General features: G+C 43.3%; 1 protein-coding gene across 1 annotated transcript in view; it reads right to left on the reverse strand.

The window, feature by feature from the left end:
- Positions 1-8391: 8391 nt before the first annotated feature.
- cdh11 (cadherin 11, type 2, OB-cadherin (osteoblast)) overlaps positions 8392-16456 on the reverse strand; it is a 91774-nt gene continuing 83709 nt past the window's right edge. The window contains exons 11-12 of the mRNA XM_072671756.1: positions 11155-11406; positions 8392-10184 (exon numbers count right to left, since the gene is read on the reverse strand). Of these exons, the coding sequence (XP_072527857.1) occupies positions 9688-10184; positions 11155-11406 (749 nt within the window). The 3' untranslated portion in view covers positions 8392-9687. The remainder of the gene's footprint in view (positions 10185-11154; positions 11407-16456) is intronic.

Raw genomic sequence — 16456 nt, forward strand, 5'->3', positions numbered from 1 at the left:
CTTTTACTGAAGTGCAGATTTAGGTTTCTTTAGGCGTATTTTCTCATATGTTGGCACTTCTGAATCGTGGGTAAAACTAGAAAGCTGAAAAAATTCTTTTTTTCAGGAAGCTGGGTTAAATATCAGCCAGCAGTAGCAATGGGTGTAACATAACCATGTAAATGAATGCAGTGAAACTACTGAGAAGGGTGTAGCGCACTCCTTTACATAGATGTAGAATGACCATTAAAATGGGTGTAGATTAAATATTGAAACTGATGCAGTTAAACCATGGATGGATGGAGTAACCATGGAGATGGGTGCAGTGTAGACATGGAAATGGGTGAAGGAAATGGGGGGTGGTTAGGATGATTCTAAGGGCCTGTGACTGACAGGGGCCCTGAAAATGTCTTTTGGGCCCCAGTGTATTATCTTTTTATTGGGCCCAAAATCTCTGGCAGCACCACTGGGCTGATGTGAAGATATGAGTGTAGCGTAATTGGAAATGTGTACAGTGTAACAACTGGCCCATAGCTTTAGAGTATCCATTAAAATAGGTAAAGAGAAACATGGAAATGGGTGTAGTGTAACCATAGTAATGGCTACAGAGAACTAGAGTAACATGGGAAACAGTGTCAGATAACATGGAAATGGCTGTAAAGTAACCAGGGAAATGTGTAGGTGTAGGTTAATCAAAGTCACGAGTGTAGAATTACAACAAAAATAGCTTTAGAGAAATCATCGAAGGAAATAGGACAGTCTAACAGTGGAAATAGGTGTATGGTAACCACGGAAACAGGCATCGTGTCACCTTGGAAACAAGTGTAGTGTACCCACAGACATACACTGTATGTCCAAATATTTGTGGACACCCCTTCTAAGAAATGTATTCAGCTACTTTAAGTTGCACCCATTGCTGACACAGATGTGCAAATGCACACACACACACACACACACACACACACACATATACACAGCTTGTCTAGTACCTGTAGAGAAGAAGTACTGCCAATAGAATAGGACTCTCTGGAGCAGATCAACATCATGACCCTATCGGCTCCATGCTGCCTAATAATGCCAGGCGTGGGCTAGAGGGGTATAAAGCCCCCCAGCATTGAGAAGCTGTGGAGCAGTGGAAGAACTGTGTTCTCTGGAATGATGGTGGAGGAGCTCCATCCAGTACTTTTGGGATGAGATGGGAAGGTGAGGATGAGGTGGGGTGGCGATCATCAATCCTGACCCCACTAACGCTCTTGTTGCTGAATGTTATTTAAATCCTGACATCAATGATTCTCCAAAATCTAGTAGAAAGAACATCCATAAAGTAAAGGCTGAGCCGTCTCACAGGAGAACATCATAACTACAGCACAGGTTCAGCATGAAGAAACCTGCATACGACAACACACACACACACACACACCCTGCCACCACCCTCTGGGTCTGCTCTTATCCCTCCCCCCATCCTCAGGTACATCCCTGGCCCCACACTTAATGTTCTGCAGCGCCAGTGTCAGGAAGAAGCTATTGATTCATGGTTTCTGGGGAAGAATCTGACACTTTCTTATGGATCTGTGAGATAAGAGACAGCCTGCTGGAGTGCTGCACTTTTCCCTCCCTCACTTTCCCCTCCCTCCTTCGGAGCGTCGAGGAGAAGCAGAGGTCAGTTAAAGCTGCCCAGGCCCAGCAGGCCAGGCTGAAAGGGCCTCGGGGGCCTGCAGAGTGCAGGTTAATCACCTGAGCAGAAAGAGGGGTCAGCTAAGGCAGGCTGGCGGCCAGCGGAGAGGCGAAAACAGGGCAGGAAAGTGGCGGGGCCACCCACGGGCCCCTGACAGACTGACTGGTGAATAAAATCAGCTGGCTAGGCTTCTATCATCCATTTAAACTGACATCACCTGCACAACCAAATATTGCTACGGTCCTAAAAACACTGTAGGTTTGCCTTGTGTTATGGATGTAGCAATTGTTGGTGTAGGTCAGTGTCAGTGTTCAGCAATGCAATGCACACAGCTGTGCTCTACCTTGATAGCTCCTCAAGCTAGGGTCAAGTTGGGTCAAATCAAGTCCAACTGTGGGCTTTAAGTGGTTTAGTAGTCTAATGTGCTACCACTATAGCCCGGGAGACACTGGTTCGTATACATTGGACCCTATTTTAGCGATCTTTCAGCGAGCCATCAACCGTGCACCACGCAGCTAGATTTAGGGCGTGTCAGTGTGTCTTTGCTTGCGTAACAACGGGAAAGGTTGGCCTTGTACTTGCACTAAAGTCATGTACTAAGTCTCTTAATTAATCAGGGGTGTGTTTTATATAATAATTTATATAATAAACCAATCAGGGTGTCTCTCGCAGTTCCCTTTAAGAGCCAGATGCGGTCAGTCTGACTTTGGCGGGTTGCTATTTCAGTGGTGTAAAGCGTAGGGGGATGTACGAGCGCCGGGCTGCACGCGCCTGGGTTGACAATTCACTGCTAAGATAGCAACGAACGTCTGACTGTTGACGAACGTCTGTTGAACGTCTGACGTTTTTTTTTTTTCAGTCAGTGGAGCCTCTTTGTTTTCCGTTGCCAAGAAACGCCAGGAATTGACCTGAACACACCTTATTTCCAGACCCCCACACCCATCTGCGTAGAGATATTTGCAAGCAGCGCTGCTGTTTAAACGACGCAGGCAGACATGGTGTAAAAACAGATAGTTGGCGGGGTGTAAGATATGGTGCACCTTGCACAGGGTGTAAGATTTGGCAAAGTGGCACGACTAAGGGCCCTAAGTGGTCGGATTCCGAGAGAGCTCAATCAGCTGTGCTAGTGGGGCTTTTCTTCGGTAATAAAAGTTTGCAATAACATTTTTCGGCCCGCTGGTGGTCCATAGGTTGTTCAAGGGGTTGAGCCTCATACAGTGAATAGAGATTAGAGGAGTATAAAGTTCCTATTCCACTAAATGGTGCATCAGTTACATTCAGTCATCTGCATATTTGTAAATAAAATATATGATTAATGTCATATTTTTTATTATAATCTTACAGCAACCTCAAACTGAGAAATATCAGATGTGTTGACCAGATTCTACATAATTTACTTTTTTATTGTGTTTGATCAGCGTCACTGTTGGAACTCAACAAATAAATGGATTCAATCAAACACTGAACAATTTCGAAACATAAGACATTAGGTCTGTTATTAAATATCATTATCAACCTCAATTAAGATCATGGGTGAGTAAATCTCTTACAGACCATATTACAGTAAAAGAAAAAGTGATACCAGGCTGTTGTTCTTATTGTTCTTTTTATGAATTACTACTATTATTAGCCTCTTTTTTTAATGATAACACCAATTTCATGCAAATCTGTGACGAAGCTAATTGAGCAATCATCATTATCTGAACGTGATGAACAGATGCATCTGGGGTTTCTCATCTGCTGTGTTCTTTGGAGTTTTTCTTTTTTCTTTTTCCAACAACAAATACAATCTGACAACTTTAACGCACAGTCAAACAGACAGCGCTAAACAGGACCAATCTGAATTTCTGACCCACATATTGTATGCAAATCTGTGTAACAGTTCAAAGGGCAGAGACTGTGTGTACTCTCGCTTGGTTTGTAGATTTCATGTTGGTGAGGAAAAGCAGAATGTTCTCAGCTCTCCGTGTAACTCTGCACTGCGGAAAAACTCCGAAAACAGGGTTCAGAACTGGACTGAATTTTAATATCTGTAGCCTAATAGTAACCAGCATGCACTTTCTGTATCTATATATGAATGGTGTAGCACAGCATCTTCACTGTGGTGGAAATGGGATCGATTCAATGGCCTGGGAAAGTACTCCACTGTACATTAATAAGTGTCCACTTTCTCAGTTAGATTCCTAACTCTATATTCTGCTACCCAGAGTAACATGATTCCCATATAAGAATTAGAACTTCAGCCAAATGTCATAACTGTAAATATAAGCTGGCAAAAGTAGATTGTATTCAGTTTAGAGGAAAACATGAAATATGCTCAAAATAAATGTATATCCGCTCTCACTACTAAATGATTCATTCTTTCATTTCTACACTATAAAATTAAATACTTACTTGAAACTTGATAAATATTTACTACATAAATACTTGGTGTAGTAACAATCAATTGAGCTAGTTTTGAACACTGAATGAGTAAAGCAATTCCTCTCATATTTTAATAGTCTTAAAGATTATAATTACATGTAATTTTGGACAATTTAAAATTTTTGTCACTGTAAAGAACAGGTGAAGCTTAAAATTATTTACAGAAATGATACAAAACACAGAAATGACACGAATCACATAAATAATTGAAAAAGTATTCAAAGTTGAAGTTATTTGGATGCAGTAACAGAGGACATGTTTGGCGTAAACCAGACCCAGCATTTGAGCGCAAGAACCCATAGTATGGAGGTGGAGATGTCATATTTTCTGCAGTAGGATCTGGAGAGCATCTCCAACATAGAATCAACTAGGAGCTCTTAAGTGTATCAGAGGAAGCTTGAGGAAAATGTGAGAGCATCAGTCTAAAAGCTAAAGCTGAACCATCACACAGCTGAAAGATTTCTGCTTGGAGGAGTGGGAAACACATTCTCCTAGTTGATGTCAGAGACTGTAGATCAGTATAGAAAGTTATTTTGGCCAAAGGGGGGAAATACCAGCTATCAGGACACAGGATGTGCTTCACCGGACAACTGCATTAATTACATTTTACAAATGATTTATAAAGACTTTTCTGAAGATTTACTCAGCCCTTTTAATATGTGTGAAAACAATAATGATGTTTTTTGATCTCCACAGACTGGGGTCATCCCTGCTCTTTGATTTCTGTTGTGCTACTCAGTTAAAAAAGCCAGGATTTGGATTTTAATCCTGGATTATAAAGTTAAACCTACAGCATGTCAAACATGAGCGTTCAGTCACATATTCAATCTGCTAATTAAACTATTTAATTATATTGCATCAAACACATAATCTATGTCTGATGGCTAGACAATATTCTCTTACTTCAGAGGCTGGAAAACGTACTTTACATTAGTTGTTTCTCATTCATTGTAAAAAAAATAATGTTAATCTTATTTGATTACAAACATCAGTGTGTACAAAAATGAGCGATGATATTTTACATGTTTTTAACCAGTTAACCCCTGTTAACACTCCAAGGCTTATCACACACTAAGGTGTATTACTCAGTAACTACTTTAGGCCCGTCGACAGGACATAGACTTTTAAGGGGTTAATATGGTCTGTAAATGTAATTCCCTGTCTAACAATGTAATTAAATATGTCATTCCATCATGATATTTGTACAATACAGCAAGACTAGTCCATGCCTTCTGAGGGTTAAATCATCCAGGCTTCTGTATAAGGCCTCTAACCAGTTATAGTTCATCTCTAGGATTATCAGGAGATTAAGATTGGCATGTATTCACAATGTCAAGCAAACATGAGATATTACACATCAGCAAACACACACAGCCCTCATTTCAGCTCCTGCTTTATAGATTGCTTTCATGTCGTCTGGCTGTTTAACGTGTCAGCAACACAAACATGACGAAAGCAGCACCTCTGATTAAACCTGCTGGATTGAATCAGGGTTGTTTTTTATTGAAGAGTCTTGTCTTGTCTTGATCTCGATTTCTTGGAGCTTATTTTTATTTTCCCAGAAGCCTAAAAAAAGTCACATACCATAATAATAATAATACTTCTCCTGTCAACAGACTGGTACACCTACAGTGTCTTCACCATCACTGGAAAAAGGATATCTAAGCAAGCGTAAAGAATGTGATGGGTGAAGGTAGAGAGGGAGAGATTTTTCTGCACATTTTAGACACGTCTTTTTATTTTATTATTAAGAATCTGTTAAATAAAATAAATAAATAGCAGTTGTGTTTTAGAATGGGCAGAAGTGTCTCTATAGAGTATTTGTCTTATTTACACTTGAAACATTTACTATAAGTCTCAAAAGGGGTGACCAGGTGTCATGCCGGGTCAGGCGTGGCAGTGAAAGCAAGGAAACATTTGAAGGCTGGACGATGGACGAGGACTTTGACTAATGACTAATGACAAACAGAGCAACGTAACAATACATAATTAAACCGGATATAACCAGGGGAGCAGCAAACTAAGGGACAAAACTAGAAGCCAGCAGAGCTTCAACTAAAACAACGAATAGAAATCACGAAGCAGAGCTTTGGTAGAAACAACGAACAGAAACCATGAAGCAGAGCTTCAGCAGAAAAAGGGGGCTAATGCTAGGACAAGAATAAACAAAATATAGTTTGAATACCAGAGTAAACAAGAGCAAGGATACCAGAAACTAGACCAGACAGGAAATGCCAAGATCAGAATACTTTCCCCTTGAACAGACCGTGGAGCGCAGTGCTACAAAGGTCGCAACAGAGCTAATTCACGGCACCTACTAGTCTGTGAACTGGGCTTAAGAAGCCAAAGTCCCAGCTGCTATGAATCATGAAAACGAGGTGGGAAGTCCTTATATGGGCCTGTGGGCGGAGTCCTGGGGTTTTGAGACATCTTCGCTAATTATAATGAGTAATTGAATCCAGAGATTGATCTTCTGAATCGTGTTCACTGTGAGAACATCTCGTGATAAATGGACTGATAGAAATGCTCCATCAAGAGTAAGTTAGTCAGTGAGACTTTCTCTTGGACAGCTTCTGCAGGCTTCTCCCAGCATGAAACCTCGCTCCGACCACCTCGGATCCATCCAGACTGATGGAGAAGAGTCTTTTCCTCTGTTTACCACAAAAACCTCCACTGGGGAGTTGGTGAGCAACCCCATTCAGGTGTACTGGAGTTCAATTCCACCCACAAGACCTTCAGAGCTGTTGTTTTTTTAACAAAGTGCACATTGACCTTTCAACATGTGGCGTCCCTGGGTGAGAGTCAATGCGTTTCTCACTGGTGATGGACAAAGGACAGACCTACCACTGACCGGGCGCTGAAAGCAGTAGAGGTGTATGTGTGTGTACCTGTGTGTGTATAGACCTCCCTGCACTGCAAATCTAAAGGATTAGGTTCTGAACACTTTCCTGTCATTTAGAATGTGTGAGGTACCGGGTTCGGAGGCGTACAGATAACTGAATACCTGTTCAAATATGTAATTGTAATGTAATCCAAAGTATTATTGCAGTAAAGTAATGTAATCTGATTACTATCTGTTACTTTTGGATTACTTGTCTTATATGGCTGGGGCTATCTCTGAATGGGTGAATTTGTGGGGCTAAACTGCTGTAAGCTGACTGGGTGGGTCTAAACTGCTATAAGCTAAATGGTTGGGGCTAAACTGCTGTATGCTAAATGGGTGGGGCTAAACTGCTGTATGCTGAATGGGTGGGGCTAAACTGCTGTATGCTGAATGGGTGGGGCTAAACTGCTGTAGGCTAAATGGGTGGGGCTAAACTGCTGTAGGCTAAATGGTTGGGGCTAAACTGCTGTATGCTAAATGGGTGGGGCTAAACTGCTGTATGCTGAATGGGTGGGGCTAAACTGCTGTATGCTGAATGGGTGGGGCTAAACTGCTGTAGGCTAAATGGGTGGGACTAAGCTGCTGTAGGCTGAATGGGTGGGGCTAAACTGCTGTAAGCTGACTGGGTGGGTCTAAACTGCTGTAGGCTAAATGGTTGGGGCTAAACTGCTGTATGCTAAATGGGTGGGGCTAAACTGCTGTATGCTGAATGGGTGGGGCTAAACTGCTGTATGCTGAATGGGTGGGGCTAAACTGCTGTAGGCTAAATGGGTGGGGCTAAACTGCTGTAGGCTGAATGGGTGGTGCTAAACTGCTAAAGGCTGAATAGGTGGAGCTAAATTAATGTGGGCTGAATGGGTGGTGCTAAACTGATAAAGGCTGAAACAGGTGGAGCTAAATTATTGTGGGCTGAATGGGTGGAGCTAAATTGCTGTGGGCTGAATGGGTTGAGCTAAACTGCGGTAGGCTGAATAGGTGGGGCTAAATTTCTGTAGGTTTAATGGGTGGGGCTAAACTGCAAAAGGCTGAATAGGCGGAGCTAAATTGCTGCGGGCTGAATGGGTGGAGTTGAATTGCTGTGGGCTAAATGGGTGGAGCTAAATTGCTGTAGGCTGAATGGGCTGAGCTAAACCGCTGTAGGCTGAATGGGTGGAGCTAAATTGCTGTAGGCTGAATGAGTGAGGCTAAACTGCTGAAGGCTGGGGCTAAATTTCTGTGGACTGAATGGGTGGAGCTAAAGAGCTATAGGCTGAATGGGTGGGGCTAAATAGTTATGGTAGGCCATTTGTTTAAAATTTTTGTGAAAATATGAAAAATACCATTTTGAAGATACAAGGTTTTGCTTTTTTTCTGACAGTGGCGATGAACGCACTCACTCACTCAGAGAGATTTATTACCACCATCAGTTATTTTATAAAAAGAGCATTTATTTCAAAGTTTTCCGCTTCTTAGATTGAAGCACATAATAAAGCAACAGTACAATGTTCATAAAATATAAGTGTGATGCTGTAACAGTTTCTTACATGTTGAAATACTGATATTTGTATGTATACTAAAATAAGAACTTTTAAAATTGTACAAATAGTTACCATAAAATTGACATAGAAATTAGCTGTTTCTCACTGCGACAGGACAGATTGCTATTTTCTCACAGGGGAGAATAATATACGCCATGAAAGAAAATGAAAAAATGAAGAGACTGAAAAGAATGATAATAATAATAACAATAATAATAATAATAATAATAATAATAATAATAATAATAATTATTATTAAAAAAAAGATTTTACATGAACCAATAGGGCGCAAGTTTGATCCTCAAGAGACATATCTGCACATTTGTACTGTACATACGTTATATGGACTTTAGCTTGCTTTTAGGATATAGTTTTCAAGTTACAAAAAAAAAATGCACTGCGTTGCAAGAGTGTCCGTAATTTTAAGGCGTTTTTTTGAGCTCACGTGTCTTTCTTTGTGATTGTTCGTTGGTGGCCTGAAGAAGGTGGGGAAGTTTGTTTGTTGGCTTTTATTTTTTGTTTGTATTTTGTCTGCCTTTGTTAGATCCAACTTCAGGGCCTTTTATAAAAAAGAAGAACAAAAATAAACAAAAAAACTAGAGGAAGAAGACGACGACGACGACGTCCTGTTTGGGCAGATCCTCCGACGGCCAGTAGGAGGCGCTACAGAAGGGACAAAAGTCTGAGTTTGCTGACTTTTTTTGTTCTTGTGTTTTTCATTAATAAGGCAACTGTTTTTCTCCGTTGTGAGCTCATTCACAGTATCAGCATTTCCACGTCTTTCTGTGACCCAGCTTACGAACAAGAATAGTGAAATACATTACGTTCTTTTGTTCTTAAATGACATCGCCAACCATTTCTTTGAATTTCCGTACATCCCACAGAGGTGTCTCTTCTTTATTCACGTTTTTATTTATTTGATTTTTTTTTTTTGTCCCCATTCTTATCTCTTTCAACCCCATCTTCTGATCATACCCTACACGAAATGATCTCCTACCGTTTATGCAGTATACTGACGCGTATACTCAGAACAAGCGAACGAAACAACCTAAAAAGTTTACTATAAATAGTAAATGAACTCGTGGAATACTTATAGTAAACTTCACACAGTACACATAGTTAGTGGAAGTGATGGGAGCGAGGTGTGAGAAGAATCGACAAAAAAAAAACCCTCAAAAAACAAACAAAAAAAAAACCAAAAGTGGTCGTTAGGAGTTGTCGTCGGCGGAGTCTTTGGTGCCGTAAAGGTCGGCAAGTCTTTTGAAGCGCGGTCCCCAGCTCTGGAGGTAGTCGTAGTCCAGGTCAGAATCTGTAGTCACCGATTCCAAAGAGCTGAGGGAACCCGCAATGGAGCCTCTGCCTTCGTAGCCGTACACCTGAATGGAGTCGTATGGTGGGGCGGTCGGGTCGTTGTCCGCATCGGAAATCCTCGTTTTGATGAAATCGTCCACGTCCACGCTGTTAGCCACCGGCCTCATCCCAGGCCTCAGGGGACACTGCAGCTCTGGTTTGATATCCTTGCGGGGCAGGAAGCCGTTGGCACCGTCCGGGTTCTGCAGAGTGGCGATGTCAAACGCCTCGGTGTCCTCCTCCCCACCGCCTTCGTCGTCGTAGGTGATGATGTTTTCACGGATGTCCTCCTCCTCAAACACGATCAAAGGCTCTTTCTTCTGCCGCCGCAGAGCCACGAAGAGCACCACGATCGCTGTGAAGCACACACACATTGCAGAGAGTGAGCATTTGCTAAAGTTTGGTACTTGTCTGCTTCAGTGAAACGGGACAACCACTCTGGACTAGATGGTGGGCCGTTCTCAGAGCCACTTATGGTAGTGTAGGGTAGCGTTTGTGTCGCTATGGTTCCTGGGCCTGAAGACCTACTAGACCATCCTGAAGAGGTCAACTCCAACCTTAACCAGGCCATTAATCAGGCCATTCAAAAATGTGTAGGATCTGAACTCTCCAGGGTGCTAGATCCCAGGCCAGAACTCAGAATCCCCTCCATCGCATGTACTATATGGACAAAAGTATTGGGACACCTGTCCATTCATTGTTTCTTCTGAAATCAAAGGTATTAAAAAGAGTTGATGCTGCTTTTGTTGGAGTAACTGTCTCTACTGTCCAGAGAAGAAGACTTTCTACTCGATTTTGAAGGAGCATTGCTGTAAGAATTTGATTGCATTAAGCAACAAGAGTGTCAATGAGGTCAGGATGTTGAAAGATCACCATCTCACCTCATCCCACCAGTAGCATCATTCCACAGCACAGTTCCACTACTCCACAGCTCTGGAAGAGTCCTAATCTATTGGCAATACTTGTCTACAGGGACTAGACATGCAATGTGTGTGCATTTGTACATCTGTGCCAGCAGTTGGTGCACCTTAGAAGGGGTGTCCACAAGCATATAGCTGTAGCTCTGCCTTCTGTTGATGCACAGTTTGTGTCACTAACCACTCCAAACTCTAATGAGCTAGAGTGTCTAATTGTGCACCAAAAAGCTGAAGCCACAGGAAGAAGATGAAGGTGTGAAGATGCATTGCGACTGTCTACGTTAAAAAGCAGCGTGTATTATATCTCACAGTTTAGGATCTGAGCGCTTACCCAATCCTTAATTACCACTTCCTCTCAATAACAACAACATCAGTAAAAATGATGAAGGTTGCTGTAGCGAGTCTTACCCAGCAGGATGACGATACAGGCGAGGATGGCTATCAGAGCCCCAGTGCTGAGTCCAGCAGGCAGGACGAACGGTTCCACGTTGCAGGACAGGATGGTTCCTTTACTGTCACAGCTACACACCCGGATCAGCAGAGTGTTCGTGCTACTCATGGGAGGCACTCCGTTATCATTGATCTCTATGGGGAGCTCATAGACGTCCTGCGTCATTCTGCTGAAACCCCTCCGGATCACCATGATGTTGGCTGTGCTGTCTGCGGACGGACAGAAAGACAGAAACCTATTCAAAATTCAACATATACATATACCTATTACAGTCTGTCAGAATGAGCGTGTGGATCATATGAACATTATAGAGCATTATAGAGCGCCCCCTACGCTTCCTGTACTGTATTACAGTCTGTCAGAATGAGCATAAGGATCATATGAACATTATAGAGCATTATACAGCGCCCCCTACGCTTCCTGTAGTGTATTACAGTCTGTCAGAATGAGCGTGTGGATCATATTATCATTATAGAGCATTATAGAGCGCCCCCTGCGCTTCATGTAGTGCATTACAGTCTGTCAGAGTGAGCGTGTGGAACATATGAACATTTCAGAGCATTATAGAGCGCCCCCTTCGCTTCCTGTAGTGCATTACAGTCTGTCAGAGTGAGCGTGTGGATCATATGAACATTATAGAGCATTATAGAGCGCCCCCTACGCTTCCTGTAGTGTATTACAGTCTGTCAGAATGAGTGTGTGGATCATATGAACATTATAGAGCATTATAGAGCGCCCCCTATGATTCCTGTAGTGTATTACAGTCTGTCAGAATGAGTGTGTGGATCATATGAACATTATAGAGCGCCCCCTACGCTTCCTGTAGTGTATTACAGTCTGTCAGAATGAGCGTGTGGATCATATGAACATTATAGAGCATTATAGAGCACCCCCTACGCTTCCTGTAGTGTAGTACAGTCTGTCAGAATGAGCGTGTGGATCATATGAACATTATAGAGCATTATAGAGCGCCCCCTATGCTTCCTGTAGTGTATTACAGTCTGTCAGAGTGAGCGTGTGGATCATATGAACATTATAGAGCATTATAGAGCGCCCCCTATGCTTCCTGTAGTGTATTACAGTCTGTCAGAGTGAGCGTGTGGATCATATGAACATTATAGAGCATTATAGAGCACCCCCTACGCTTCCTGTAGTGTAGTACAGTCTGTCAGAATGAGCGTGTGGATCATATGAACATTATAGAGCATTATAGAGCGCCCCCTACGCTTCCTGTAGTGTATTACAGTCTGTCAGAATGAGCGTGTGGATCATATGAACATTATAGAGCATTATAGAGCACCCCCTATGCTTCCTGTAGTGTATTACAGTCTGTCAGAATGAGCGTGTGGATCATATGAACATTATAGAGCATTATAGAGCGCCCCCTATGCTTCCTGTAGTGTATTACAGTCTGTCAGAGTGAGCGTGTGGATCATATGAACATTATAGAGCATTATAGAGCGCCCCCTATGCTTCCTGTAGTGTATTACAGTCTGTCAGAGTGAGCGTGTGGATCATATGAACATTATAGAGCATTATAGAGCACCCCCTACGCTTCCTGTAGTGTATTACAGTCTAAAAATATATGGACCATTTCTACTGGTGTGTTCATCAGGAAATGTCCACACAGTGTAAAGGCCAGCTTCCTCTTTAAAGGTTTTAGAGTTAGGAGATTATGACAGCTGTAAGGTTGGGCCTGTGGAGGGTAGAGGGAGAGCACAATGAGGTGAGAATGGGTCAGTATTAAATTCATGTTTAATACAGCGGACATTTATCTGCTGTTGGAGGTGTAATCGGAGCAGCAGTGGAGGCGGAGGTGGAGGTGGCCGTATTGGCTTTAGCAGAGGCCGAGGATGGGCTGGCTCCGTGCCAGCACACACACACTTCCCTGTGCACAAGGTCACCGTCGGAGCAGAGATGAAGTGAGTTCATTTAGTGGCCCTGTGGCTTCGGTAATTTTCCCTCTCCAAGGCACCCTCTGTCTCTCGGCCTCGACGGCTCTGTAACGTAAAGTGCTCTAATGACACGCCTACAGCTCTTATACAGCATGACACCCAGCAAAGGCTCTATCAGGCTCACCTCATCTCATAATGCTATATCATATTCTGCCTGCAGGATTACTGTGAGTACAGTCACATCTGAACTGTGGATTGCTCCTCTGGGGCTCCGACTGTTACACACCGTTCACACAGCCACTTTAAGACCCTCTGAGTTATAAACACTGGAGAGGAGCGACACTGACTTGGCAGACCATTCACTGGCACAGTGGTGCTGCAGGAACTGATACACACTATTTATGTACTCTCCTTAACTGCTTTATTAGAAATACCTGTGCTTCAACTTAGGGGCAGGGTAACATAGGTGTTTCTAAAAAAGCGGCCAGTGAGAGGAAGCACAAGGTAGGTGTTTCTAATAAAGTGGCCAGTGAGAGGAAGCACAAGGTAGGTGTTTCTAATAAAGTGACCAGTGGGTGGAAGCACAAGGTAGGTGTTTCTAATAAAGTGACCAGTGGGTGGAAGCACAAGGTAGGTGTTTCTAATAAAGTGGCCAGTTAGTGGAATCACAAGGTAGGTGTTTCTAAAAAAGCGGCCAGTGAGAGGAAGCACGAGGTAGGTGTTTCTAATAAAGTGGCCAGTGAGAGGAAGCACAAGGTAGGTGTTTCTAATAAAGTGGCCAGTGAGCGGAAGCAAAAGGGGGGGGGTTCTAATAAAGTGGCCAGTTAGTGGAATCACAAGGTAGGTGTTTCTAAAAAAGCGGCCAGTGAGAGGAAGCACAAGGTAGGTGTTTCTAATAAAGTGGCCAGTGAGCGGAAGCAAAAGGGGGGGGGGGGTTCTAATAAAGTGGCCAGTGAGTTGATAGACAGGGTAGGTGTTTCTAATAAAGTGGCCAGTAAGTTGATAGACAGGGTAGGTGTTTCTAATAAAGTGGCCAGTAAGTTGATAGACAGGGTAGGTGTTTCTAGTGAGTGGAAGCACATGTTGGGTGTTTCTAATAAAGTGGCCAGTGAGTGGAAGCACATGTTGGGTGTTTCTAATAAAGTGGCCAGTGAGTGGAAGCACATGTTGGGTGTTTCTAATAAAGTGGCCAGTGGGTGTTTTCATACTGAGACAGTATCCTCAGCTGCTGTAGTAGCCTCTGTTTACCTCCTATCCGTCTCCACGCTCGTAAACATGAATTTCTGTCCTATTTTAACTGTAATGGATCTGATAGCCGTTGCTAAGTGCAGACAGACATGAGGCCGTATAATCTGCGTCTGCTTTTCATTAAGTTGTGATGATAAGGCGACGTTAGAGGTCTGTGCCGAGCTGGCCGTAATGGAGGGAGAGATAAACGAGTGGGAGAAAACTCTTCAAATCTGGGTGTGTTTGAAAGGCTCCTCTGGCCCCTGATAAAGCCAGTCAATCTGAGCGGCCTAATCTGTCTCCCTCACACTGCTGGCTTTAGAAACGACCCTCTGAAAAAAAAGCCTCATTTCCCTTCTCATTAAAGCACATCAAATAGAGGAGACATATTCACTCTCTCTCTCGCTCTCTCTCTCTCTCTCGGTCTTTCTCTCGCTCTCGCTCGCTCGCTCTCTCAGTGATGTTAAACCTCCTGTTAGAGAGGGATGAGAGTGACGCAGGCATGTTGTCCTGCTGCAGTATGAAGGCCGATGTCTGGGATGATCTGTAAATGAAAGATCTCCTTACTGGCCACTTTATTAGAAACACCAACCCTGTACTTCCACTCACTGGCCACTTTATTAGAAACACCAACCCTGTACTTCCACTCACTGGTCACTTTATTAGAAACCCTCACCTTGTGCTTCCACTCACTGGCCACTTTATTAGAAACACCCACCTTGTGCTTCCACTTACTGGCCACTTTATTAGAAACACCCACCTTGTGCTTACACTTACTGGCCACTTTATTAGAAACCCCCACCTTGTACTTCCACTCACTGGTCACTTTATTAGAAACCCTCACCTTGTGCTTCCACTTACTGGCCACTTTATTAGAAACACCAACCCTGTACTTCCACTCACTGGCCACTTTATTAGAAACCCCTACCTTGTGCTTCCACTCACTGGCCACTTTATTAGAAACCCCTACCTTGTGCGTCTTACCCAGGAATCCCCTGAATATCTCAGTGTTATTAGTGTCGGTGTCGGTGGTCTCAGTGAGATGTCGTCCAACAGCCAACCAGTGATTATGTGGGATTACAGGCGGGAGCTGCTGACTGGCTCTGTCACTGAGTTCTAATTGAGACGGGGTCATTTCACGCTCACTTATGATGCTTTAAACACACGGCTAGGAGTCTGTGTCGATTTCCTGTATGTGATGTTTGGATGTTGTGTTAATTGGACAATTATATCACATGAGAGCGTTCGCAGAAAGATGGTGTACATACAGACCTACTGCTATAACCATTCTCAGAGAAGGCCTACAGGTCACTACCATCCAGGAACCACCACTGATAGCAAACGTTATATAGAATGATCTGTTCCAAATGAATGTTGGGAACCAGTGGAGGCCCAGCAGCTTGCTTCCAGACTCATTGTGTGGCCCGTCTATCGGCTCTTTGGTGTTCCACCTGATTTCTGAATGTAGATTTGCCTGCAGGCCTGTGTCTTCACCCCTGCTGGCCTTGAAGTCCTAGCATTGGTAAGCTATCAGTAAACTATAAAGACCTACTCTTAATCCAGCCTCATTGCCTTTCCAGTTGCAAAAGACATGGAAACTAGGGTGATGGAATACCAATGCCTTCCCAAATAAATGAACCAATATCTAATTCAGCCATAACATTAAAACCACTTCCAGGCCAAGCGAATAACATCGATTACAGCACCTTGCTCCAATAACACCCCTCAAGGGTTGTATATATTATTAGTCAAAGGTCATAGGCATTGAAGCAGGAGAAAAAATGGGCAAGCGTAAGAGAGACCCAAACTGTGAAGTTCTAGACAACTGGGTCAGAACATCTCCAAAACATCAGGTAGATCTCATTGATGGTTCCTGGTATGCAGTGGTCAGTATTGACCTAAATCACTCAGAGGAAGGACGACTGCTGATCCCACAACAAGGTCATGGGCACCCAAGGCTAATGGATGCTCATGGAGGTCCCACCTCACAACTTACAGGACATGGTGCCAGATACCAGAAGTCTCCTAAAGTCCATGCCTCGATTGGTCAGTGCTGTTTTGGCAGCATGACTGGGGGACTCACACAAAGTTAGGCAGGTGATTTTAATTTTATGGCTCATGGGTGTATTTTGCTATG

The sequence above is a fragment of the Salminus brasiliensis genome, chromosome 25 (assembly GCF_030463535.1).
Source record: "Salminus brasiliensis chromosome 25, fSalBra1.hap2, whole genome shotgun sequence".
Lineage (NCBI taxonomy): Eukaryota > Metazoa > Chordata > Actinopteri > Characiformes > Bryconidae > Salminus > Salminus brasiliensis.